The 27,645-nt window shown below is 36.9% G+C and overlaps 1 protein-coding gene across 3 annotated transcripts in view; it reads right to left on the reverse strand.

Annotated features, from left to right (window-relative positions):
* TLE1 (TLE family member 1, transcriptional corepressor) overlaps nucleotides 1-27,645 on the reverse strand; it is a 71,194-nt gene that overhangs the window by 12,102 nt on the left and 31,447 nt on the right. For all 3 annotated transcript variants that reach the window (XM_065745560.1, XM_065745559.1, XM_065745561.1), the window contains 8 exons: nucleotides 22,104-22,308; nucleotides 21,340-21,356; nucleotides 12,331-12,447; nucleotides 8,659-8,712; nucleotides 6,955-7,107; nucleotides 6,005-6,149; nucleotides 5,102-5,292; nucleotides 3,697-3,773 (listed from right to left, as the gene is read on the reverse strand). In XM_065745560.1, coding sequence (XP_065601632.1) covers nucleotides 3,697-3,773; nucleotides 5,102-5,292; nucleotides 6,005-6,149; nucleotides 6,955-7,107; nucleotides 8,659-8,712; nucleotides 12,331-12,447; nucleotides 21,340-21,356; nucleotides 22,104-22,308 — 959 coding nt within the window. The remainder of the gene's footprint in view (nucleotides 1-3,696; nucleotides 3,774-5,101; nucleotides 5,293-6,004; nucleotides 6,150-6,954; nucleotides 7,108-8,658; nucleotides 8,713-12,330; nucleotides 12,448-21,339; nucleotides 21,357-22,103; nucleotides 22,309-27,645) is intronic.

The following is a 27,645-nucleotide window of genomic DNA, read 5'->3' on the forward strand; positions in this document are numbered from 1 at the left end:
CTAGGCAGGCCATTCCAGTGCCTGACCACTCTTTCAGAGAAAAAATGTTTCCTCAAATCTAATCTAAATCTTCCCCGGCACAACTTGTGGCCATTCCCTCAGGTCCTGTCATTATTTATCAGGGAGAAGAGGCCCACCCCCTCCTCACCACAATCCCCCTTCAGGAAGTGGTAGAGTGCAATAAGGTCTCCTCTGAGACTCCTTTTCTCCAGACTAAACAATCCCAGCTCCCTCAGCCGCTCCTCATAAGACTTGTGCTCCAGACCTCTCACCACTTTTGTTGCCCTTCTCTGAACACGCTCCAGGGCCTCAATGTCCTTCTTGTAGTGAGGGGCCCAAAACTGAACACAGTACTCGAGGTGCGGCCGCACCAGAGCTGAGTACAGGGGGATGATCACCTCCCTGCTCCTGCTGGCTACACTATTTCTAATACAGGCCAGGATGCTGTTGGCCTTCTTGGCCACCTGGGCACACTGCCGGCTCATGTTAAGGCAAGCATCAACCAACAGCCCTAGGTTCTTTTCCTCTCTACATTCTTCAAGCCATTCTGCCCCAAGCCTATAGCATTGCATGGGGTTATTGTGGCCAAAGTGCAGGACTCGGCACTTGGCCTTATTGAACCTCATCCCATTGAGCTCAGCCCAGCTATTCAGCCTATCCAGATCCCTCTGAATGGCCTCACCTGTCCACACCACAGGCTGCCAGTTTCCCCAGGAGAATACTGTGGGAGACCGTTTCAAAGGCCTTGCTGAAGTCCAGGTAGACTACATCAACAGCCTTTCCCTCATCTACCAGTCTGGTCACCCAGTCATAGAAGGAGATGAGGTTGGACAAGCACGACTTGCCCTTGGTGAACCCTTGCTGGCTGGGTCTGATCCCCTGGTTGCCGTGCATGTGCGATGTGATCTCCCTCAAGATCATCTTCTCCATAACTTTCCCTGATACCGAGGTCAGGCTGACAGGCCTGTAGTTCCCCGGGTCTTCCTTATGGCCTTTCTTGTAGATGGGAGTCACATCGGCAAGCCTCCAATCTTGTGGGACCTCTCCAGATAACCAGAAATGCTAATAGATGGCAGAAAGCATCTTGGCAATCACCTCTGCCAGCTCCCTCAGCACCCTTGGGTGGATCCCATGTGGTCCCATGGACTTGTGGCAGTTCAGATGGAGGAGTAGGTCTCTGACCATCTCTGCTTGGATCACAAGGGGTGTATTATGCACAAGTACCAAGGGTTCTTCAGAGGCTACTGATTTCTAGCTAGCTATGCTACTAACAGATCCCAGAATACATAGGGATTAAATAAAATTAGATGCTACCAGATGCGTCGCTCCTTTAGGAAGAAACATGATTTTCTCTTGGAAGCAAGGCTGGGCAAACAAACAGTCTCTACAAAGTTGTTGTTAAAAAAATGCAACAGTGAGTATATATTCACTAACAAGTAGCTTAATCTGAAATGTTCTGTACCACCTACTAAAACTCCAGATCTCAAAGAATAAGTTCAGTGAGGCATCTTAGTTTACTCTTAGGTAAGATTTTGAAAGTAAACCAAGAGTTCTTGACTATTTTGCCTGAGTAAGTAACACCTGTACTCTGTATGGACAATACCGGAGACTTGCATAAGGAAGACTTGAAAGACATTGCAGGATGTGCAACTAGGACTGCATCTAGCTAGATGCAGACAAACAAGATGAAGACAGATGATTCTAAAGTTGAACTGTGGTCATGCCAGTGATAATGTCTGAAATTTCAGATTTGATACACATATAATGAAGATAAGCAAGTAAATTCCTTTACAGGAGATGACTGGCTCCTATGACCATGAAAAAGATTATGGAACACATCAATCAAATCAACAGAAGAGTAGAGACTACATTTCAAAGCTAGTGATCAGTGAAGCAGTACAAATAAAGTACTGAACAAACTAAATTAAAAAATCAACACAGATTATAATTTGGCTATAAAATACCATAATACAAAGGTTTATATTCCACAAGCACTGTTTTTGAGCCTCAAGAAAAGCAACAATTAGGATTCAGTCACAGAACAGTCCCAGACGAAGAAAAATCAGTTTTCATAGTTTATGTGGCCCGGCATGGAATAATGGAAAATGTCACTGAAAGCTTGTGAATATATTTGGTTAGAAGTAAAAGCTTACAGCCATCACATTATGTGATCTCTTAGAACGTTTTATGTAAGGATATCAAATTCTGCTGAAGTCAGCAAGAATAAGTTTGACCCTTAACAGAATATTTTAAGAACAAAGCATGTTCCTTATTGTGCTAAATTTAAACAAACTACCATCTGATACATAACACCAACACAGAATCCTCACATCAGTAGTCTTGTCAACATACCACCAAGTTTTCTTCAAGTAAATCCAAGACCTAACAGGTTTCTCACATTGCCAAGAGATAGCTATGCTGGTTCTCAGAAGAATGGTGGATAAAAATAAAGACATACCTAGGATGGATAATCTAATATAAGAAGCCTTCTGCTTTCATACCACTGTGGAAAAAGAGTACAAGAAGGCACATATATTATGCCTGCAAAGTGGTGAACACTTCCAAGGATGTTTGAATTATTGAATCAGATATTACACTACAACTTTTCAGTACGTATTGAGTTCAATATGAAGACAAACAAGTATGTGTGTTTATACATATAACTTTCAACAGTATGTTTCTTATGATATAGACAGTAGATTCTGATTTGTTTAAGAAGCTGCAGAAGGAAAAATTAAACCATTTAATTCCCAAAAAATCTTATAGGTATAGATTGGTATAGAAGACAGCATGCAGCAGATGACTTAGGCACTGGTAGCAGGAATTGTTAAGCTGGTTTCAAAATGATGTTTTCAAAATGATGTACCTAGATAGTAAGGTGCTAATCTAACTGCAGCCTTTTGATGAAAGACAAGTCAGGACTGAATAACAAGAGTGAAGATAGGCCAAAAATGAGGTGGTCCCAAGAAAACAGATAATCTCAGTTTCCCCATCCTACTAGAACTAACTTACTGGGGAAAATAAATACGTTGACACAAAGTGTTATCATGAATTTATTTCTGCTGCCTCTATAAGTCATCACAGCAGAATTTCATTTAAGCATCCCTTTAATTAATAATTAAAATTCTTCAATAAAAAGATTTTGCTGTGTAAGTTAACCAACATATAATCTATGTGCCTTCTATTACACAAAGGGTTCCTCATCTTTTTGCTCTCCAGCTGCATACTTACACAAACATTTTTTAAAGTTTGGTCCATTATATGAGGTGTGCATCAGTTGCTAAATTAAATCATTTCAAATACTCATGCCTTTAAAACAAGTGCCAGACAAAGAGTCTTTATACTTGGTACAGTCAAAACTTGACTTTCAATCTGTTTTTTCTTACACATTTTACAACTATCTTCCAGTTTGCATTTCCTTTTACTTCCTTTATGAACAGGAAAATTAAACAAACAAATAGGATTTAACTTCAACAGCTTTTCCTTGGAAATAGCTATTTGCACACCTGTTTGGTGGCACAGTGACTACCATTCTAGAATTTGCATGTTGTAACAACTGACAGTAGAAGTCTAAAAAGAATCTCAAGGGAACAAGCAGACACTGTGTCCTTTGGAATTTTTCTTCACAGACACAAGACATCTGTATTCTCTCTAAATGTTGTGGTTGTTACCAAAAACTGTTAAGAAGTTACTTACGGTTTTCCCCCAGGAATCCCTGCCAGATTTGGAGGGATTCCAGGTACTCTCATGTGAGGAGGAGGATCAAACCCAACCTGGCAATGGAAAAGAAATTAAAAATCACACTTGCAATTTTTAATTCAGCAAAACTTCTCACCAAGATATGCATTTAACCAAAATACAGCTTTTACCAATACTATTAGCTAAGTGAGTAGGGACAGACAAAACAAGAAGTTCCAACCCCAACATACTTCTGCTAGAAGTATTCATATTTAAAGAGAAACACATAAAGCACATCGCATATTCACAACAGTAAGCATCATATACACAGACTGGCATGTTAGCATGAAGCTTGCCCTAGAGCTGAAGGGCCCACACATTGCATGAAGCCACACTGTCTGATGGCAGCAGTCACTGACACACACAGGCACAGTGTGTGACTCAAAAGCAGCTTCAGGTCCCCACCAGTAGCTCTGCATGGCTCTGTGCTGCATGAGTACATCGGCTAGGAGATGTCTCACAGAGTTGCACTACAAGGTGCTTGTGGATTTACTTACTGCTTAAAAACACTACTACACAGGCTGTCTTTATATACTGCAACTGCACTAAACTGTTACGTCCAGAATAAATATGAAGACCAAATAAATCAAAAAGGAATTCTTGACCACATACACGTTTTCTATCTGACCAGTGTACACTAAATAAAATTCTTATTGCTTTAAGAAGAACTTAAGCAATTCAGAATTTCCACATTTTCAAATAACTTTTTCCTAGTTTGAGAAAGTAGCTTCATCTACAGAATATAACAAGCTTAAGACCAATCTTCCAAACTCACAGGTGCATAGGTCTATGCATATATTTGTCATATCAGGCTCGCAGGTTATTCTGATCGATAGCAGTAATGACTGCTATGCTCCATTTGGTGACTACAGCTACAACAGCAACTACTTGTAAAACACCTTATCACAAAAATTTAAGACTCCTCATGTTGATTTACTCAGAAGGAACACAATACAAGTAGAGAGAAGTAGATAAAATAAGACTTTTACACACTTAAAAATTAATTTGGTTCATCTGTACAGATCACAAAATCTTGCTCAGCAAATGAAAAGCAGATGTTCACAGCACCAGTGAAGAGATATGTATCTACCAAAACATTTAAAGCATAAGCAAACAGTTTGGCATTTATTAATTAGACAAAGCACCAATGAGAAAAAAATGAAACATCAATACACTGAGATTCTTTGTTCTCAAGGTACAGATTTGTTTCTTCTGCCACAAAGCAAAGTGAAACACACAGTGAGGCAGTCAAGCCTCTAGCAGTGTTATAACTTGGGAATTCAACAGTGCTAAATGAAGCGTGCAGCTTTCCTCAGAGACCTGCAACTCACACAATTGAGATTGCATGCAAAGTGTGGCCTACCATAGGAGATCTTCCATAAGCAACCACGGCAGCTGCTGCGGCAGCAGCACTCATCTGGGGTGACATGTTGTGCAGGCTGGCGTAGGCTGCCCCTGGGCTGGTTAGTTCCCCATTCATGCCAGCATGAGGCACCATTCCAAACGGAGCAGGGTAGGGCCCTTGTACAGCCAAAGGTGTGCGCAAACCTGCAGCTACAGAACAATTAAAGCAAGTATTTTTATTGGATTTCCATGCACACAGGCAAGAAAAAGGTCTTTTATTTCACCTTATGGTACCTAACCTTCCCTTCACACACACACACACACACACAGCTAAGAAACATTCCCATAATTTATCATTTCTACCACCTCTTTTCACTCAATGTAAATAAGGTCTACTGAGATCAGTACGCAGTGATTACTTCTAACAACCTCTTCTAGCATTGCCTGTTTCCATTTCTGTAATATTTCCCTGTTTACATTAATCTCTCCTTTGCCAAATTAAGCACTAAAGCTGACAGACATGGTTTACACAGCTCATGTCTGAAGTAACTCTGCTGTACCAGCCTGAATAGCAAAAGTAAACTTCCCTCTGCATTTGTCAAGATGTACACTGCAGCAAATATTAGTAGATTCAAACAAAGAGCTGGAGAAGTGATTGCATTCAGACTAAGTACTAGATGCTTCTCAGAAATATTTCACTGCGTACAGTCTGCAGAATATTTCAAAAAAGATAAAGGACAAAGTAAACAAAGAAGAATGAAAGATAGAAAGATATTCAAACTCTTGATAATCCAAACATCTGCATTTCATCAAGTTCTCTCAACATCAAGAAAAAAGCATTTGGTTAGCATTTGCATGGAAATGCATGTTTAAATAAGGTATTAATCTTAGAACTATAAAATCTTGAGAGGTAATGCATTACCAGCCTGGTTAACCAGAGGGTCCATCGTTGGAGGTTTGCCAAGGCCAGGACGAAGTCCTGGAGTTGCACTAGTGCCTGGAGTTGGCACATCACTTCGAGGAGTTGGTGTGCTGGATTTCAGAACAGGCGTACTGGCTTTTTCATGCTGGTATCGTTAAACAAATTAAATTAGTATTATTTTTAATCCAAACCATATTACGCAATTTATCACAACAGCAGCTGGGATGCTGGGCACCTACTATTTAGTCCCTCAGCCAATTTTCATAAATTCTTGCAATGCTGACAACATTAACTTATGAAAAAAAATGCTAACCTTTTTATTACTGCCAGAATTCAAACAAACAAACAAACAAAGCAGAAAACAAGAATCGAAGAAATGTTATTTTTCTTTCTTCCACTGGCATAAAAAAAAAACAGATTTTTTTTCAGGACAATACAGTATACATCATCACATTCATTAGTGTGAAATCACTATTATTGGATACAGCAAATTGAAGTAAAAACAAAGCACCACCACAGTTGATAGTAATCAAAGAAACTGCAACATAAAATCTTACCAAGATATTTATTCCTTGAAAAGTTTTTCAGCAGCAGTTCATTTAGAAGAACTTAATAAAAACCCAGGGAACGTCTTAGTGACTACATTCAGATTTATAAAAGAGTTAAAGCACAATCATGTTTCTTCTTCAGCAATACTTTAAAGTGAATCATGCGTTTTCTAGTAAACTTTCAGCTTATTTGGCAGAAATGCAGGAGATACAAAAAATAAAAATGAAGAAATTATTCCTGAGGAGAAAAGCTCAATGGTACTAGAGTGGCATAAAAGAACAGTACTTCAGATTTCTAAAGCTACAGATTCTCTGCAAAAAAGTTGTTGCTGAAGAATGCAGAGTTAGACCTTACAGGAAAAAGAACATTTCCCTAGAGAACAGAATGCTTATAATACTCACCAAACTAATTTCTTTGGATTTGAGAGAAGTGGAACTTCCTGAAGAGGCTGTAGATGCTGGACTGCTAGAAGCATCTTTCTTAAGCAAGCGGCTTTTATCTATACCATTTTCACGTGGTGAATGAGTAGGACTTGCTCGTGGAGATGAAGGATCCTAGAAGAATAAAAAAGGAAGAGCAGCACAGAACCATTAAGAGCTGGTACTCAATACAACTGAAGAATCAATGAGGGGAAAAAAAAATCCCAAGAACTCAAACAGTATATTTGAATAAAACAGTAGTTTGCTTTTAATCTCTACAGAAAACAAAAAAAAAGCCCTTAAATCCTTTCATCAATTATAGACATAAGTAAGTGCATAAGTCTGGACTTATTCTACACTACAAAAACCATAAATACATACCATAAATTGATTCCAAGCATAGAACTTGCCTTAGAATTAGGACTTCGGTTTACACAGGTCACATAACTGACATGAACAAGACAGTAACTTACAATAACTACAGTAATCATACAATAACTGCAATAATCTTACATTGCTTCCATGTACGTTCTGTGTTGCTAGTGAATACAATCATTTCAAATAAGAATAACATCCATTTAATTTCATTTTCTTTTAGGGAATACACCCCTTGCTCATCTCTTTATTCAGAATGAGAGAGATGCAGACTTCATTATCATAGTACATAAAGTATATCTATGTAGTATATCTGTTACTTCTTTCTAAATTCTTTTACCTTCAATCCTTAAATCTACCTAAAACTGAAATCACTTCTCAAGTGATTATCTTTCTGTCTTCCAGAAGTACCTTTTGCATTTACTTTATTCCAAAATAGACTACCCAGTAAGCTACGGTACCATCCTCTGTAGGTTCTCCAAGCTTCTCTGGCTCATGAGAGTAGCATCAGGGACTAACCAGTCTTCACTAGAAGGTAATAAGTCTATTGGCTAATTATTGAGCAGTTTCATTTTAACCAGGACTTCTGAAATGATCACTGAAATCCCAAACTGGATACACATTTTTCTACTTTGTTGACATCATCTGGGCTCTTGAAGCTACTGAAGACATTTCCTCCCAGCATTTCTCCCCATGCTTTTCACAGCGTAGGAATTTATCCAGCATAGTTTGGATTCCTACATCTTTTTGTTACATAAAATAAAAGATGAAGAAACAGAAGGTCAGTTCCTTCACCATGACTGCACGGCCAAATCTCAGTCTTGGAGAGAAAAATACAAAGTCACTACTACCTCTACGAAATGTGGACTGACTTCATTCTGATTTTTACTGACTTCATCCTAATATGCCTATACAGAAAATGCTGCCTTTAGAGTAGGTAGTCAAAATATTACTAATCTTTAGGCTCCTAAAAGCATTTTCAATAATACTCCTACTATTACACGTTAGGTCAAGTACTGTTTCCCTTTTTCATTTGGAAACACCAGTTTGCAAATCTCAGCCACCTGCACCTCACCAGAACTCTCTCCACTACAGAACAGCTGCGAAATGTTAGAAAATAACTGCGGAGAGAACAGACCTATCTAAAGCAGTGGAAGGAAGAGCTAGGAACACAATCAGGAAGAAGACACAGTCAGCATAGAACAACAACAAAAAACTGTTGCATGTTTTTTGTTTGTTTTTAGATCTAAATGTAGTTTTCCCTTAACATTGCAGCAAACATTAAGACTATACAAATCCAAAAAAAGTTACCTCATTGGATACATCAACAACCAAGTTATCGTCACTTTTGTCCCCATCACTGTCCTATTAAAAATAAATAAATAGTTCAGTTAGTACATTATGTGTTGAGAAGGGGAAGAGAATGAGAGGTGTTATCTACTCCAATATTTTTTACTTTTTCTGGAGAAAAACAAATAGCCTTTCATTACTTATTGGCAATAGGGCAAATACTGAAAATGGGAACATAACAGTTTCCTTTTACTTCAGTAATAAAATCTAAATAAAATTGAACTATTTGAATGGTAGCAGTCTCACTGTAAGTTCATGAGGGTCTGAGACCACTCTCTACTATGTTATAAATACTACCAAAAAAAACCCCAACTCATTCTATTCATATGCTAACACTATTTGTTAACATGTAGGTTGCTCCAAAAGCAGTGCCTCCTATTAATTTCAATGGAAACAACAACAGATATGAACAGCACAATAGCACTATTTGATAGAATACATTCTCAGCTACAAAATACTATTTTTCAACACTGTCACCACCATTAGCCAGTTTGTGCAGATGACCTGTTGTAAATACTCATTTTATGGCGAGATAGATGTGCATGGCTGTCCAGTATATGACTTGTCTTTCATGTCATTGTTGCTACTACTGAAACACCACCCTTCATCTCACTGGCTTCACAACCACTGTTTGGTCTCCATAAACATTCAGAAAGTGTCAATGGATGCCACCGGGTGCCATTTGTTCCACATGAAGGAATTCAGTTCCACACCTTTGCTTTATATACCTTATCACACCAGATGCCATTTGGTCAGACTGCCCTTCTGCTGCAAGCTGTTGCACAGCAACAAAACATAATGGAATACTGATGGGAAAGTTATACTGCCAGACCACCAATATTTCCCTCTGATGAGTGGCCCAACATCATAAAATAGGAGGCATTACTTTCTTTGCAGCCATCACATTATTGGAATTATTACTAAAAAAACAAATAAAAATGTAACTCAGAACTCTCTTTTTGGCATTTGTTTCATAAATTAACTCTTTGTCATCTTGACAAAAGTCATCTAGATTTTTTCTCTATTTCCAGAAAGAAAAGTGTTGATAATTGAAAGTTATGTAAAAGAAAAAGCTACAGAAATGCTATTTTGAAATGTATTTCTAAATTTTAGCCTAACAAAACCAAAACACTTTGACATTCTTAAATTGAAATGTTTTATTGTGGCTTTTCAAGCTGCTTTTTGACTCTGCTTTGCATAGTTCTTTTTTCACCTGGGCTGCCCCACTGCAGCTATAACTCAAGTGCCTCTAGGTCTCTTTCTCCAAAACAATCTATGAACCTCCAAAACACACACACTGTGTATCATAACATATAGTGGTCCAGTGATTTTTCCACATGGTGATTCAACCTCAAAGGACTCTGGATAGAAAACAAATCAAATGAATGATGAAACTTAAATCTCCCCCATGGCAAGTTTGGCATTTAAAACAAATAAACTTTTCTTTAAAAGTTTCTAGGCAAACAAATCAGACATTAGGAACTGTTCTATGTGTCTCACACGTCTTGAACTGAATTGGCAGTGCTTTCAGAGTGTTTAGAATACCACACTTAACACTGGCAGACAAAGTAAAACACCATTTTCTTCCTCTGAGTCCAGAACATAAATATAAAAACAAATTAAAAAACAAACAAACAAAAAAAAAGCACCTCCACAGGCAGTCTCAAGACTTCCCTTGTTTTGTCAGGTAATACTGCTTTAAGAAATACCATACACATAGGGACTAAAGGCAGAATTGTAACTCTGCTGATCACTCAGAAAGCTGTTCAACCAAAGGATGCAACAGAAGAAGGAACAGGAAAACTCCAATTAGCAGCTATCACTTGAAAAGTACCCGGTATACAGCAAGCAAAAATAGGTTACAGCATGTAGCACAGCATGTGTTCACCAGAATTCACCACCTGTGAGATACTAAAAAATAGTTTCAAAGCTATAATTAAACGTACTCATCTGACTCGGTCATCTTGAGAAACAGAAATTTATTGTAACTATCAAAGTCATCTCCCAGAGGAAGTGTTCATATCAAAATAGTCTCCTCTTTAACAAATACACAGATTGAAACTATTGAGTAAAACTATAACTAAATTTTAACATGAATTCTAGGAAAGTTAGAAAAGGGAAAAAAAAGTGCTTAGTATCTTATTTCCAGTGTGAAAATTCTTACAACTCACGTTCTTTCCTTCTGACAAATGCAGCACCTATTGAACCTAAAGGAACCTCCTCTAAAGTGAGCTGGAACTCAACAGTTTTTCATTTACTGAATTGAAAAAACTTCAAAGATGCAACCCTTCTCTCACATCAAAATATATCTGAAGCTTTGTTTTGTTCAATTTTTTATTTTGTTACTGACTTCATCTGTCAAAAGCACATAAAGAGAAAAGCAAACAAAATGGCATATTAAAAATGAAGACTAAACTATACTTTTCCAGTGCAATATCCTTTCCATTTATTTCTAGGAGAACAAGCAAAGCAAGCTCATTTCTTTTTTGATTACGTTTTTTTCTTTTCTTTTCTTTTTTTTTTTTTTTTTTTTTTTTTTTTTTTTTTACAAATTTGAAAGAAAAGGTGCATCTAGAATATTGAACTCTCAAAGATGAGGGACTAACATGAGGAAGTTTACCAGACCTTCCTGTAATCAAAACTGTGTTATCAGAAAATGGTGAGAATAAGGCTTGAAAAATCTCAACACTACACCAGTACAATGGGCAGAAAGGGGGAAATTAGTCCCTGAGCTTGTAGCTCTGCTTTAAGGGTTACTGACAGTGGACCTTAATGCCAGGGCTCAATAGGCAAAAAACTACGCTGCCAAGATTGAGTAATAAAAGGGCACCAGTCCCTTGGATTTCAGTAACTAGGAATTAATTAGTGACTGAATCCATTTAAATCAGATATTTCACCCTACTCTTGTTAGGTCAAATAAGATCATCTATTAGCTGGAAGATGTGCTTTCCTGTACTTTTTCAAACCATCTTTATTCATGGCCTGTTCAAGGATCATTCTGTGATTTGGTTGGGTTTTTTAGCCTTGAAACTGAAAGCCCATTAACTATTTCAGATTCACATGGGCCACACTGTTATGCTGAAGCGATTCTTGCAAACCAAGTAGTACACAATTCTGATCAAAAATTCAGAGTACAAACAGCATACTTTTATATTTTGTTGCTTTCTACTGAAAGTGCCTTATCAGTCAAAAGCTAGCTTTAGGAATTTGGAATGGCCTTACAATACAGTCAATTTTGAGTAGGAACTGTTCTTCAGCATGGTGATAGCTAGCACCAGAGAAATCTCCTAGATTCCCCAAAAGAACAAGTCCTTCCACTTCAAATAAACCAAAACACTGTAGGATTTAGGGCAGTTTAGAAATGATATCTTGCTAGAAGAAATGTCCTAGAATGCTTGTGAATCCCAAACATGTACAAATGGCTCCTTACCCACTGCTGAAGTCTATTACTCAGCAACAGCCCAAACTATTGTGCCACTATTTTTTCCACAGCATGTCCCTCCAGAATATACATTCACACACTGTATCAGACACAGGAAACACATTGTTTTGTTCTTCACAGCTATTTTACCTCTCTTACAAACACAGCATCTGCAAATAAATTAATCATTTATTTGACAAAGATTTGCTTACATAGTGGCTGGAATCCTTATCATCCACCTTTCTCTTTTTGATGTCATTGGAATATTCAGGGCCATTCCTGCGTTTATCTGTGCTTCGCAGACTGTCTGGGACCAACATAGAATTACTCTGTAAAGACAGAAAACAAGGTCAATCAAAAATTCCTTTCAAGATTCCTTCACATAAGCCAAAAAATTCAAACAAGATATGACAGATGCTTTAGAAATGCGATAAATACATAGACTTTCATTCCATTTAATTCAACTCAAAAGTCCTCTAGGCAAACATACACAGCTTCACCCATTCTAAGAAGCTTGGGTTTTCATCTATCAAAAGATTAGTTCAATAGTCAGTCACTATCTATTACTCAAGGGAATTTATTCATTTATTAGGAAAATCAGTCTTGCTGTTTATTCATCAGCAAGTAAACTATTTTTTAAACTATCATATTTACAAATAAAAGACACTTCCAGTTTTCAACCATCATAATCAGATTAGACTTTAGTATGTTCGCTCTTGCAGAGAGATATATGGCAGTTTGCCTTTTACTCTTTAATTAGTATCTACCAAATATGGTTACACAATACTCATTTGTTATCTGTGTCAAAATACAATTGTACACTCTCAACAGATGTTCTGCAAATAAAAATCAAATATTCTTTCTTCCAAAATAACATTTACTAATAGTGTGAAATTATGACTGAAATGTTAAATGGAAAAACTTGGTGTGGAAAAACTGAGGTCTAGATACATACACAGTAGAGAAAAGTAAAGATTAATCTTTTCCTCAAACTACACAGACTACTTTCATTCAGATATGGTAAGTACCAACTGTTGACCCAAAGAGAAAGGCATTTTAGAGATTTTTCAGTCACGCGACTATTTGACATGCCTGCGATTCTCATCTACACCTCCGTTCCAGCTAAAGCATTAAAACGTGTTACAATGAGTTCTTTTAAGTGTAGGATTAGCATATGCAAGAGGGCAATTTGTTCACTGATGTGTTAATGCTGTTAACAATACCGAATGAGTTGAGAAAAAAGTTTCCCTTCACAAAGACCTGGGAAGACTAGTTCCTAAAAGCAAAATACATGCTTTCATAAATATATGCTCATACAGATATACAAATAGGTATTTACACGCACACGTGTGTATCTTACAAAAGAGAAGCCTAACATCAACACACATGCTGCAAGTGAGAGAACTCAATGAAAATACTTATGCTTCCCTGTGAGACATAGATATTTACTCTAAATATGTAGTTTTGCTCAGACATCAGTATTCAGTCTCAAGGAGAACAAAAACAAAACAGGGTACATAAGGCAATCTGAATCCTCTTTTTCTTACTTCAGAAGCTGCACTTTAAAGCCAACTCTAAGCTCTTTTATTATTGACTACTCAAGCTAAATAAATGCCAAGAGGCTTACATAAAGTATATAGGAGAGTCTAATGAAATTGAATATAAAGAAGCTCAAAATAATGTCTTTACCACAATGTTATTCAGCTATAAGGTGGGGTTGTTGAATCACCGAACTAAATTGCCTGGACAAATAGTCTGAATTTAACCCCTCATCTCCTTCCCAGATTCATATAGACTCAGGGATTCACTAGTTTGAAAACATTAAAATCCATCTTCAACATATTAATATAGAATCCATTGTGACTGTAGCAGTTGAAACATCTTAAGAAGTAGGCTGTAAATTCAGGTTTGAAAACTGAAAATGCCTTTTCTTAAGTAGTGTTCTCTTCAAGAGACATTTTCATTAAAAAAATCATAAAATCTATTGTGTTAATTAGAATAAAAAATGAAATTCAGTGCAGTAAGATGTATACACTGAGAGTTTCATCTTAGATTTTCAAAATTAAGTAACTATTAATAAAGTGTCAAGTGGGCAGAAGCTGGGAAAAACATAGAAACCCTGCTATTTGAAGTTAATATGCAGAATTCTAAGGATCAGCTTGCAAATTTTGGCATAAAGTATAATTAAATAATTTACTTTTGTTCTACTTTAATATAAAGCCAGCCTACACAATACTGACAATATTTTGTAAAGTTTGTCTTTCAGGATTTCAATAATGAGAAACCTAGCTAGGAACTCAGATCCCATATATGATTTATGAAAAAATGTAACCTGTTTACATGAGCATACAGTTACTGTAACATTCACTTATTTGTTACATGTGAAATCGTTGCACACAGTTAAAAAGCAAGAATAAGATGGCTACTGGAATGAAACACCTTTCTTCCAAGAAGCAACTAACCAGAAACACCCAAAAACTTCAGTATCTGGAGTACCATGGGGAAATTCTATACATCTCGCCATCTCCCAAATACAAAAAGAATATGAAATCTGATTTTTGTTGAAAGACTGATGGCTTACTTATCATGTAAACATATATATATTAATCTACAGTCCCGAGAAACAGAATTTTCCAATTGTTCCCCCAATGGTCATTTACATTGTTTCTCTAACATCGTATTCATTTATCACACTCCTCTCTAGAATCAGAGAATCCATGATAGGCCTTATTGCAGAACAATTCATTGCACAATAGGTGTTCTGGCAGCTGGAAAGAATATTATATGCTAGTCTGGCAAAATTTATCATTAATTCAAGTAAAAAAAAAAAGACCTTTTTATTTCCTTTATGAATATAAGGAAAAAAAAATCAGATGAAGGGTAACTTTAGATTAAAAAAAGAGCTTGCTACAGTAAGACACTATAATTATTAAAACTAACAGTTGAATGAGATTTTATTCAGAAATAACATTTTTCTTTTACAGCTGTGCTTAGTACATCTAGGTAACTAAAGTAACAATAGAAAGAAACAGAAATGGAAACATTAACCAGGAAAGTGACACTCCTACAAGCCCTGGGCTACTCATACCATAGATTTAACATTAGATGTAACTTAAACTTCAAGGACTACAAAAAAGCCACCTTTCTACAAAAGCTCTGGCACCGCTTATATTTTTTGAATGTTCATTATCAAGCACAGAGCAGCTAGAAGACATCAACAGCTTTGCAATGTGAGATAGTTTTGTTTACCTTCTCTTTTTTAAAGAAAAAAATCATCTACTTAATTATTCTACCACCATTTGACTTATCGAAAGTAGGATTTAATTTTATTTTTAGCTGCAGTAGTCAACTAGAAGTACATAAACTTTCAGTTGGACTGCTCTTAAATGATAATCAGATTGTCACAAAAAAGAAGAAAAAAAGAAAAAAGTATACATACATAGTTGGATTTCCTAAAAAGAAACTGTATGACGCTTTTTATTGTCTTAACTTCAACATGCTAAACACATAATTGAAGATTATTAGGAAAGCTCCACTTTTTAGGAATCCAATTTATTAAGGATTACCATGAAACATCTGTAGATCATGTATCTTAGTTTAGAACAAATTATCAAAATAAATGTAATGCAAACATTTTAGCTTTCTTCCAATGACTCGAAGCTTATAAACATTAATCCTCAAAAGAAGGAAAAAGCCACATGTAGCTAGTTCCTTTTCCTATCAGTTCTACTAGCCTACATAAAGGCTGCATTGCTCAGGATCTCAAAGCAACTTTTCACGTTTAAAATTTAAAATACTGAAACCATTAGCAGCAAAACAAAAACCAAAAACAAACAAAACAAACAACAAACAAAAAAACCCACAAGGAAAAACATAGTTAAGATGCACACATGCACAGTGAGGAGGTTGATCCATGTTTCCTAATAAGAATATAATGTATGGCATTCAAATGTACTTCTTTAGTTGGCATGCAACTCCCTGTAGGAATTACTTCCAAATGAAAAGCATGTATGTCAGAGGTACAGACTAAGCCCATAAGATGTTAGTACAGCATTTTATTACATATATAATACCACACAGACAACTCCTAGACTATATGGACATGATAACAAGCGCTTTGCTGATCATTACAACATAGAAACAACACCGCGGATATAACACCTGTGCTCCTGGTTATATACTTTCTCTACTGCTGGTCTCCTTGCCCCTACACTTCCTTATCCTCCAGGCACAGGCATGCTCACTGACTTGTTGTATGCTCAGACACCAGTACAGCCACCACAGGGCTGCTGCACAATGTAGAAATACTATCTGCAGATATATGTAGCTTGAAAATAATGTCTCTCTTTTATTTCCATAGCAACTATGAGAGATACAAAGAACACATAAAAACCATTAGATAGCAAATTTACAAAACATCATGGAACACTATTTTTCAACAGACACCAGTATTAAATAAGCATTTTTGCCAGCAATGTATTAGAGCCTGCTTGCTGTGCCCATTAAGAATTTAAACCAGCAGAGGTGACACACTGTCACTGTAGCCACTGCTGAAACACACCTCTCATCCCCTTACTGTGCTTACACCTACTGGTCTTCATAAACTTTCAGCAAGTTTTGATGAATGTTGATGGATGCCACTTTTTCTTCATGGGGGAATTAAATGGCATACCTTTACGTCATACACAATCTCATCAGACACCATTCTGTCAGACTTCTCCTCTGCTGCCATCAGTTGCATAACAACAAAATGTCATGAAATACTGATGGGAAGGTTCAGCATCTACTGCCATGCCACCAACACCCACCTCCGATGTCATGTGCCACCACTAAATACTAGGAGACATTACTTTCATGCAGCCCTCATACATATACACAAAGATACAAATGCAACCCTCTGCTGAGTGGGCAAGACAGGATCAGGTTTAACGTCTACAGCCAAAGCATCAGTCACCCAGCAGTGCTACTACTCCATGCCAAGACTCAGTGACAGGAAAAGCAGGCAAACCAGAGAGAAGGTAGCACCTAACCCAAAGTAGAAAATTACCACACTTAATCCAGAACCATCTAATTCCTTTTGCTGAGTATGCTTCTTGCAAACACACAAACACCAACTAAGAATTCACTTGTAAAGTGAATGAGTTTTGGTTTAACCAACTGGCAAAGCATAACTACTAACTCTTTTCCTCCTATCAAATATATAAACTTACATTTAAGCTATTATGTTCATATTAGGAATACAGAAAGCTGGAAGACTAAACGGATTTGCATCACTCCCCATATTGACTCAGTAATTAAGAGAAATTAATAGGAGAATAAGGCTTCTAATGATTTCAGTATTTCCTATCAAATATTTGTCAAAATAGGTAGGCTTAAGAACTTTTTCCAGACCACCTCAATTTTCTCACCCTGAATTCTGTCACCAGATCCACGCTAGTTTACATCAGCTACAAACTGAACTGAAGCACAACATTACAAGCTCTGCAAGTGACTGACTCCTGGTGAAGCTAACTTGTGGTCTGCATCAATAAAACTCTAAAACTGGACTTATCAAAGCCAATAAAAATGAAATGTTTTTTATTAAAGAAAGTCAAATTCCTAAATTACATGCCATTATCAAGAAGTACAACTTTCTTGATAAAGGCAGGTACATACACGTTACACCAAAAAGTACTCTAGGCTTACAGAACTCCTAAGATTTATTTTCTTTTCATTTAAAAAAAGTTAAAACACAAAACAAGAACAGCTTGCATACAGTGTCAATCAATGGGTAGTGCATAGCTCATTCCTCCATGACTGAGAGGTGAAGAGTGGGACAGAAACCCAAGGGCAGAATACTTTTCTGCTTTAAGAACAGAGCACTTGTTTAAAATGTAATAGTAGCATCTAGGCCTACCAAGAGTTGCAGGATAAATATTGCAATTTTTAAGAGTACTTCTGAAGTTTTAAAAAAGAAAAAAAAAAACAAAAACATTTTATGAGGTAAAAAAACCCCTATAAACTAAACACTAACCTTTATGTAAATACAAAGCACATAATAAAGTCAGATTTCACTGTCTACGAATCACTGATACAGTAGTGCACTTGATGAGATTTGCATTTCTATGTCCTACTTGGAAAGCAAGAGAACGGTGGGAAGACAAGTGAAATGAACACCTATAATGATTTTGACAGATATTGCCAGTATATTCACCAGAGAAAACTGCACAAAGTTATCTTTACTAATAAGTAAAATCTTTTGATACAACTTCAGCTGTAAAACTTGCTCACTTTTCTTGGTTTAATTGGCTGCATCCAGACAGTGTCAGAACTGAAGGAGAGCATGTATTTCTGTACTAACATAACCCAAACTTCAGACAGTTATAGATGCATTGGACAAAATCCACTAGCTGCTACCAGTGTAGTTCTATACTTTAATTCTGATCAAATAATTTTAGTATATTATCTCTGAACTATTTTTAAAAATGTAGCAAAAGTATGTGGCCAGGTGGATTTAGTCTAGGTATCAGGAAGGAATTCCTTACTGTGAGGGTGGTGACACTGGAACAGGTTGCCCGGTGAGGCTGTGAATGCACCCTGGAAGCATTCAAGGCCAGGCTGGATGGGACTTTGAGCAACTTGGTCTACTGGAAGGTGTCCCTGCCTAAGCAGGGGGGTTGCAACTAAATGATCTTTATGATCTCTTCCAACCCAAACCATTCTATGATTCTATGCAAAATGGACACTGATCAAGGTCAACAGCTGTGCAATCACATCTTTACATCTTAATTTATATTTATGAATGTCACTTTATTATGAAGTATTGCTCAACATACAATATGTACAAATTCCTAACTGCACGTTTGCCTGAGGACACTTAAAAAAAAAAAAAAAAAAACCCCACAACAAATAATATATCATAATCTGATGTAACTAAAAGATTTTTTTTAAAACTGTTGTGGTTTTTTTTTTCCCTGTTTGCTTTGCTTTTTAACACACCAACCAAGCTACGAATAGCAAGCAGTCTTTCAAACTTGCACATATAAAGCTGTCTGCCTCTACTGATGATACTGTAAGGCTGCACCAGCAATATTCAATGGCAAGCATACTGTATTAATACAATACCAAACATTACCTTTGCTTTTGGTAACTAATAGTACAGGTTTTTTATTCTTCTATGAAAGAAGCAAGCTTTTATCATTACTTCTGACAATAACATTACCACTTAACATACAATTAAAAAATAAAAAATAAAAGATCAAGTTCATCTTGAGATGAACCAGATGTTATACAGTAACAAAATATGCAAATAGCAAAATAAGGGCCCATTGCTTAAATGGAATCAGACATAATAATTAAGCAGACGTGCTAGCATGGTTTGTGATCAATTTTATATTACTCATAGGATATATTTTAAATACTGAACAAATTCATTGAAGATATAAGACAACTGGAGAAGCTCAAAGATCAAATCATTTCCAGTTGACCATTTTAGCCACAAGTTCGAATGCCACTGATGCTCCACCTTCCATTTTCTGTTATATCAAGATTCCAAGGCGACACTACATTTAAACAATTTAAGACTCAGGTTTAAGTTGACCTGTTGTCAACTACTTGAATTAATTACAAAACAGTCTACAATGGGACCAAAAAGAAAGGACAGGCACAGTAGCACAGTAACTAGAACTCAATATATCCATATTAAAAGACGTTATGAAATAAAGCTGCAGTTGTTTACTGGACACTTAGTACTAGCACAGCATAAAAAAAGCCAATCACCATACCTAATACAGATAATAACCAAGCATAAGTTAAACAAACGCACCAGAAGTAACTGGAGTAAGAATTTTACATTCTGTAAATAGAAATCACATATATATTAAACTAAGCAATTGATACTGCATATTTCCCACAACACAAAAGAAAATTTAATTCTGGCAGTTCTTTCAAAGGCAAGACCTATTCTCAGCTAGATTATATGAGACTGAATTTCACAACATTGTGGAATACCAAATTTTGGAACACAAAAACTCTTGGCACATTTTGCTATTGAAGTGAAACAGGGAGAGAAGGGGTGTAAGAACAGCATTATGCTTTTAAAGACATTACCTAATGAAATCTTACAGCACAGTACATATGATCACATACATGGAGAAGGCTGGGGAGAGCAAGGACAGGAAACACAGCATAACCATCAAGTCAAATGTCAAAAGCCATTGCATCTCCTAACTGCACATGCTCACAGACACAGACACACACACACACGCACACTACAAGCCTTCTTCCTCAGCTCCTAAGAAAGGCAGTGAGAATTCCACTCTTGGCCAGTATTCGAAGGAACACACACTCACAGATTCAAGGCTCCAGGAAAACACAGCTTGAGACCAGCTACACAGTTAAACTGAGAAAGACTTTTTACTTGGTAACCAAAAACACTTACTGAACCTGAAAATGTCTGCCTCAAAAGATACAAAGGGAAACTTCAGAAAAGCAATTGTCATACCTTTTTATTAAAACAGAAACAAGCAAAAAGAAAACCAACTAACCCACAGCACAAAATCAAACCAAAAACAAAAATGACCAATCAATAAAATCAGGAGTTTAGTACCATACACTTATCTGTTAAAAAATAGCTGTTTCTTGTATTTTCCAATTGAGAAGAGAAAAAAAAATAGAAAAACAGAACTCAAATTCATCTATGGCATCAACAAGCAGAAATGGCTTTGTTACTGGATGTGAAAGCTGCATGTGGCCATCTCTGGCAGATAAATAGATTTGTATAGTAATAATCACTCAAGACAATCATTTCAAAAGCTGTAATAATTATGCTGTTTGGATGATTTTTTTAATTTTTTTTTTTTTTTAAGATTGCCTTAGGCAAACTGTACTAGAGTTTGTATCTAAGGGAAAAAAAAGTGCCACTAGAAAAGGGCAAAATGAGTAGTAAAGAAGCCTGTGCAGATTCAATTAAAGAAACTACTAAGGACAAACAATCATAACAAATGAATTCTAGATTTCCCACCTGTTCTGCAACTCTATTACTAAAAATCCTAGAGAAAACATCTGAACTCTGAATCACTAGTTTAAAATACTTTAAACTAAGTTGCGATAAAAGGTCTGATTTGTAGCCATATCATTCTTTTTCTTTTAATAAAGAAAATTGTAATTGTAGAAAAACAATACAACTTCTGATTACTACTTAATGTAGAACTGGAAACATTAGTGGGAATGTTGGTACTTACTGTGCCTGGCTCTCTGTCTGCTCCCGTAGTAACCAAGAAATGCACAGACATGCCCGTTCAGACACAGAGGCAAGAACAGAAATAAAAAAGGGGGGAAAAAAATTAGAACTCAAGCCGCAAACAGTTTTAAAATGGCTTTTATTTATATAAGTCATTGCACATTCCTAATACAGTGATTTCCTGAAAATTACAGTATTTTGTAAACATGATTTACAATTTAACCATACACAAAGCCTAGTTTTATTTCATGACAGAATAAATTATTTTCTTTTCAAAAATTAGTCAAGTGCAATTTTGCCCAATATGTAATTGTGTACTAGAATTTAAGCCTAACAAACTAAAGTAACAGATGCAATTACCTAAATCTTTTGTTTGAACACATTCACTTCAAAATTTAACTTCTCATTCCCCCCCCACCATCCCACCCACCCACTTAACAACATCACTTTCTTTGAAAAAATTACCCATTTACGCAGTTTAACAGTTTTTCACAATATGGTGCAGGCCACTGGTGTTACACTAAACATTTACCAGGATGTCAAAATGCTCTGCAAACTACAGAGCATATGACACCTAGTGATCCCCATTTAAAATACTGAAAAATTCAAAGCTAAATTTTGCTTTACTGACATATATGCAGACATTTTTAAGTTTGCCAGCAGTTTGTTGCCATTCTATAAAATTCAATTTCTTTAGAGATGCACATAATTTGCAGAAATGCTCAAATGTGACAGTGTCCTAATCAGGTCTGCCATGCCTCTCACCTCTGTGGTGCTCTGCATCGTGATGCTTCTTGTCATCTTTTATTGCCAAGTGAGACTGACCACCCAAAGCACTAGAAAGGGCAAGGAGACCAGCACTGCTTCCAAGCGGAGGGATTCCTGAAGGCTGAAGTCCTGATGGATGTGGTGTTAGAGGCACTGGAGGTCCATGGCCATGGGAAAGATGTTGAGCCTGCAACTGCTGCTGCTGCTCCCAGCGGCATCATCATCCCCAGAATAATGCATAGCATAAAATTTGGGAAGAAGAAGGGAAAAGAGGTTTGGTTAGTTATTGATAACCAAAAGTGGATTTTTATTATTATTTAACCTAGGTCCTCCTGCTTATCCCACCACGCTAGATACCGCAATACATCATGCCATCTGTGGATGTCTCTGATCATATTCCGCAAAGCAAAGAAGGCTCTACCTGCTCTAGAGTCTGAGAAAAACACTAAACTACCAGAAGTTGCCTTTGCTTTGGGCAGCCACTTTGTCATCACCAATGACAAAGAGCAGCAGCAGAATTTGCAGAATTCCAAAGAAGGCTTCACTACCTTCCCCTTTCTATAGGAAGGCATAGCACCACTTTGGGGAGAAAAAAAATTCACTGACAAAATCCAAGCAATATCCTGCTCCCCAAACGTGAAAATAAAAGCAACTTTATAGTTATTATACATGTATCTATATTTTTTTCTAGCTAAGCTTTTGAAGAAAATTATTAAAAAACTAACATTATGCTTTAGAATCAATTTTGAGCTAAAAAGCAGGTATTTCTAATAGTATTAATAATATAATGCAACTTCTAAAAGCACACATGGTATTTATGAATTAAAAACTATTTAAAACTCAGATGACAATGTCAGTACAATAGAGTGGACATAAAACCCAGTAATCAAAAACAACCTTTAAGCAATTTTAGAAACAAATTCCCTACAATGGAATATCTCAGTATTTACTCAATGTGGGATTTATTTACTAATTCAAGTTGTTAGGATTCTACTAATGTTTTTCAAGATCAGTAAGCCATTTAACTTTGTGCAAATTGCTCAGCACAGATTCATTCAGAAAATTAGATTTCAAAACTTTCTTTAGCTTAGTCATAGCTCCCCTTTAGACTGCTAAAGGAAAAGAGATATTCTTCCTTTTTCTTGGGCCCAGGCACATCAACAGAAGACAACAAATCTTTCTCCTTTAGCCATATTCCACCATTCCTTTGCTGAAAGTAAACAGCATGAAATAAGCTGAAGAATATCACCCCACTCATAGGAAGAAACAGATGTCAAACAAGCAAATATCTGAATAGAATGCTCTCAGCTAGGCACAAGAGCCTGATCTACTGAGCACCAGCAATCTTTGTAAGAGCAGCTAGCATTGTTACAGTATTACTGTGAAGGTACTAAAGCCTCACCTAGAATAAAGGTAGAATAAAGCTCGCAGTATTTCACAAATTACTCCAAAATACCCAGCCCTAAATAATCTAAAATACATTCTTCCATAGGTTCCAAGACTATCATAAACCCTCAACAAAACACTTGCATAATATCTACTAGTATAAGAATGTCATTACTATTCAGATGAGTGTACTCTATACTTTCATTTCTCATATTACCCTCCCAGGACATACCTCGAGCTGTTTAAGAATGCCTGAAGACATAAACAACTGATAGTGCAGAACTCCAGACAGAACCTAAAACACTTTCATTTTTCTGTTGTCCACAGCTGCAAACAGCCATCATTTACTTGTTTGTACCATGTATCAAAAACCCCAGAAAATATACCACAATCCCCTCAGGCTACTCTACAAAGCCACAATTTTATGAATGTTTTGGCTTCTCACACAAGAATTTCACAAATTCCTTTTCAAACAGAGTATAAAAGGCTTATTTGGTCTTCATGGGAATGCATACATTCTCATCTCTATTCTTTTCCATTCATACATAACTTTTAAAGACAAGGTAAGAGACGAGACTTTCACATATTTATTTTCATGTTTTTAAGAACCTAAAGCAACATTCTGAAGGAAGTACTTAGAGTTGCTTTTATTTGAAACCTTTAAAACAATATACTACCTTGTACAAAATCAAGTAGTTATTGGTAGTGAACTTTCATTGCTGCTTCTTGAGAAATATCCACAAAGAGAAATCCTTCATTTCTGTCTGACAGAAATGAAACCTATTAGTTTTTTTCATCCAAGCTCTGAGGGAAAAGAGAACTTCTTCCCCCAGACTTTTATCAGTGATTTCCAACACAATTCCACAAATCAGGGGACAACTTGATCTTTTGCAAAGTTTTGAAGCAGATCATGTTGAAATCATAGAGCACATGCATAACAACTGAGGGATCAGGCCCAGCCACCACAGCTGCATGAAAGGCAGCTCCTGCTTGACCAAACCAATCTCCTTGTATGGTCAAGTGACCCACCTTGTGCATGAAGGAAAGGTTGCTGACACAGTAAGCTTCAGCAAAGTCCTTTGACAAGTCTCCCACATGGCTTAAACAGACACACCCTGCTGGGTATAGAACCAGCCAGGTCCAAAGAGTGGTGATGAATGGAGTCATATTTAGCTGGCCATCAGTCACAAGTAGTGATCCCTAGTAGTAGTAGTAGTCAGTAGGGGCCCCTGTCCTGTTTGTTATCTTTACTGATGACCTGGATGAGGGCATTAATCATGCCCTCAGTAAGTTTGCATGTGACATCAAGTTGGCAGGAAGCATCAATCTGCCTGGGAGTCAGAAGTCCCTACAGAAGGATCTGGACAGGCTAGATCACAGGTCTGAGGTTCTACAAGATGATGTTCTACAAGATTAAGTTCCAGGACCTGCACTTTGGCCACAACAAGCCCAGGCAATGCTACATGGCTGGGACAGAGTGGCTGGAGGATTGAGCAGAGGAAACAGACCTGGAGGTATTCATCAATGCTCAGCTGAATATGAGCCAGCAGCGTTCCCAGGTGATCAAGAAGGCCAATGGCATCCTGCCTTAATTCATTCACTTCATTTATGATCACCTAATCCATGTGGACATTTGTCCTTCAAGCCATGCAACAACACGCATCAGCAGTACTGTAATGCATTCTTAGCCTTGGTATTGTCCTCAGGTGCACTATCACACCTAGCTATGGAGTGAAATTGGCTAAAAACAGAAAGTGATTTCTCTTCCTCGAAACAGTTTTGTGGAGAGAAACCACCTTCTTTTCTCCAACAGTGAGCTCAAATTAGCATCTTCTGCAGAATGGACATGAAAATCAAAACAGGGAAATGAAGTTAAATTATTTCCATTCTTATCCCTATGGCTTTAAGAAGATTCCCTTTTTTCTTACCTCTCTTGCCCAGTTTAATTAGCAAACAAGTAAATCCACATGATTACATGAAGTATTGCTTGATGTCTTTAGTAACCAAACTGCTAGGGACATGTTATCTACAATTATCCCAGCTTTGCTTTGTAGTCTACATGCATCCAGTGTATTTTGCAAGCCCTAGAAATGAGGAACAGATTAATTTATTCTAATAAAGACCTTTAAGCTGAAAATATGTGACAAAAATGGCAACAGCTGCTTTCTCTGATAGGATTGCATATGTTAGCCAAGGAGCAATGCTCTATCTAATATATAGAACAGAATATGAGAGCTCTAAGGGGAAATGCACCTCTGAGCACAACACCTTAGTGCCTTGTAAAATGGTTACTGAGGGCAGCAGTAGAAAATGGTCTGCAAAAACACTGAAATTAGCAACAACATTAAACATTGTTAAGACTGAAAACCTGATTGTGGTCTTTAATGTCAGTAGTGTAGTTTGGGTTTAAAGTTTACTATCTGAGATTCAATGCAGTTTAAGAGTGATGTATATGGACTTATGTTTTATATTCTGTCTACTTGTAATAGACTTTAAGTTGTTCCTAATACACAGATAAAGATGACCCTTTCCAGAAGCTCTTGTCCTGTTATTTTCTCATTTATATATTCTGAATTGTTAAAGAGTGTATACATTCTTTCTAGGAGGGGGAAAAATATGCTGCACATAAAGAAAAAAGCCAAAGACCGGGGAGATGGATAACAGCAGTGCTCACCAGATGTATTTAGTAACTAGACATTTGCCACTGCAGATCCTAGAAACAATTACATTATGCATATAATGACTTTCCTGTCACTTCAAAGACACTAATGCCTATTCTGTCACCTTTTAAGAGCTTAGTAGCAGTGAGATATAAAACTGAAGAACTTGGCAGCAGTATCATGGTCCACTAGGTATGTTCATTAGCACTTAATTAAAAACTAGACACCTGCCATAAGAAACATGCTCAAAGAAGGATGAGTAACAGGTATGTCTTACTACCAATTATTATCATTACTTGAAGGGCTGTGTCCAGTTTCAGAGGGACATAGGAAGCAGAGAAGAGAGCAATGATGCATACCTAAGCAATTGCACTGAGATAATTAGCCAGAGCATTGATTTTAAAAGCGTCAATAGTTCAGCCAACATTTTGTTGTAAAAACAGAAATTCTTTGTATTTGCAGACAGAGGAAAGAAATAGGGCATTCAGCTGTCTAGAATGAGATTTCATTACCTCTTTTTTTTTCCCTATAATCCCCCAACCAGACTGTAAAGACCCCAGAATTAATGTGTGAAAAGCACAGCACTTGCTTCTCCACGTACCTCCTAGCAATCTTCAAAGTTCTTCATGTACAACATTCTAGTTTCAGCTATTAGGAGCTCTTTAATCATAATTAATTTTCAAGCGCTACTGCAAGCTTCCAGCAGCAGTTAGTGAGTCTCTGTTCACACACAGGAAATATGAGGAAATATGGGTCACAATATCACACCTCTTTTTGGCTCCATGTATTTTAACAGTGACCATGAGGTCCTACAATCTCCCTTCTTATCTTAAAGTATACTACTAATTATAAAGTATACTACTAAATCTATCTAGATCAGCTGCTGACCCAAAATAACCACACCCTCTAAGCCATGTCCTTCAGTGTTCTTCTACGTTTTTCTTGAAAACCTCCACAGACAGTGACTCCACCACTTCCCCAGGTGGCTTGTTTCAAAGTCTTATCATTCTGAGAAGAATTTTTACTTAATATCCAACCTGAACATCCCCTGATGTTTCATTCTGACCTATTTGAATCCTAATCTTTAGAACAGCAGTAATCTGCAAAACTCAGCTCTAGGTTCCTCTTTTGCAGGGCCATGCTACCATCCAGACAGAATTTGATGGACTGGGGAAATGAGCTGACAGGAAACTCAAGAAGGTCCTGCTTCTGGGAAGGAACAGCATCAGGTGCACATTTGTGCTGAAAGTCACACAACTAGAAAGCAGCTCTGCAAAAAAAAATCTCAGGAACTCTGGCAGACATCAAATTGAACATATCCAGCAGTGATCTCTTGACTTAAGAAGGTTAACGATAATCCAGGCTGCCCTAGGCAAAGAAAGTATAATCAGCAGATCCAGGGAAATAAGAAGGCTTGCCTTCTTCTCAGCACTGGTGATGACAAAATCTTAGTACTGTATCCGGTTCTGGGCTCCTTTCAAAATGCAAGAGGA

Source organism: Cyrtonyx montezumae, unplaced genomic scaffold (genome assembly GCF_038088225.1).
Source record: "Cyrtonyx montezumae isolate F1298 unplaced genomic scaffold, pur_monq_1.0 scaffold_36, whole genome shotgun sequence".
NCBI lineage: Eukaryota > Metazoa > Chordata > Aves > Galliformes > Odontophoridae > Cyrtonyx > Cyrtonyx montezumae.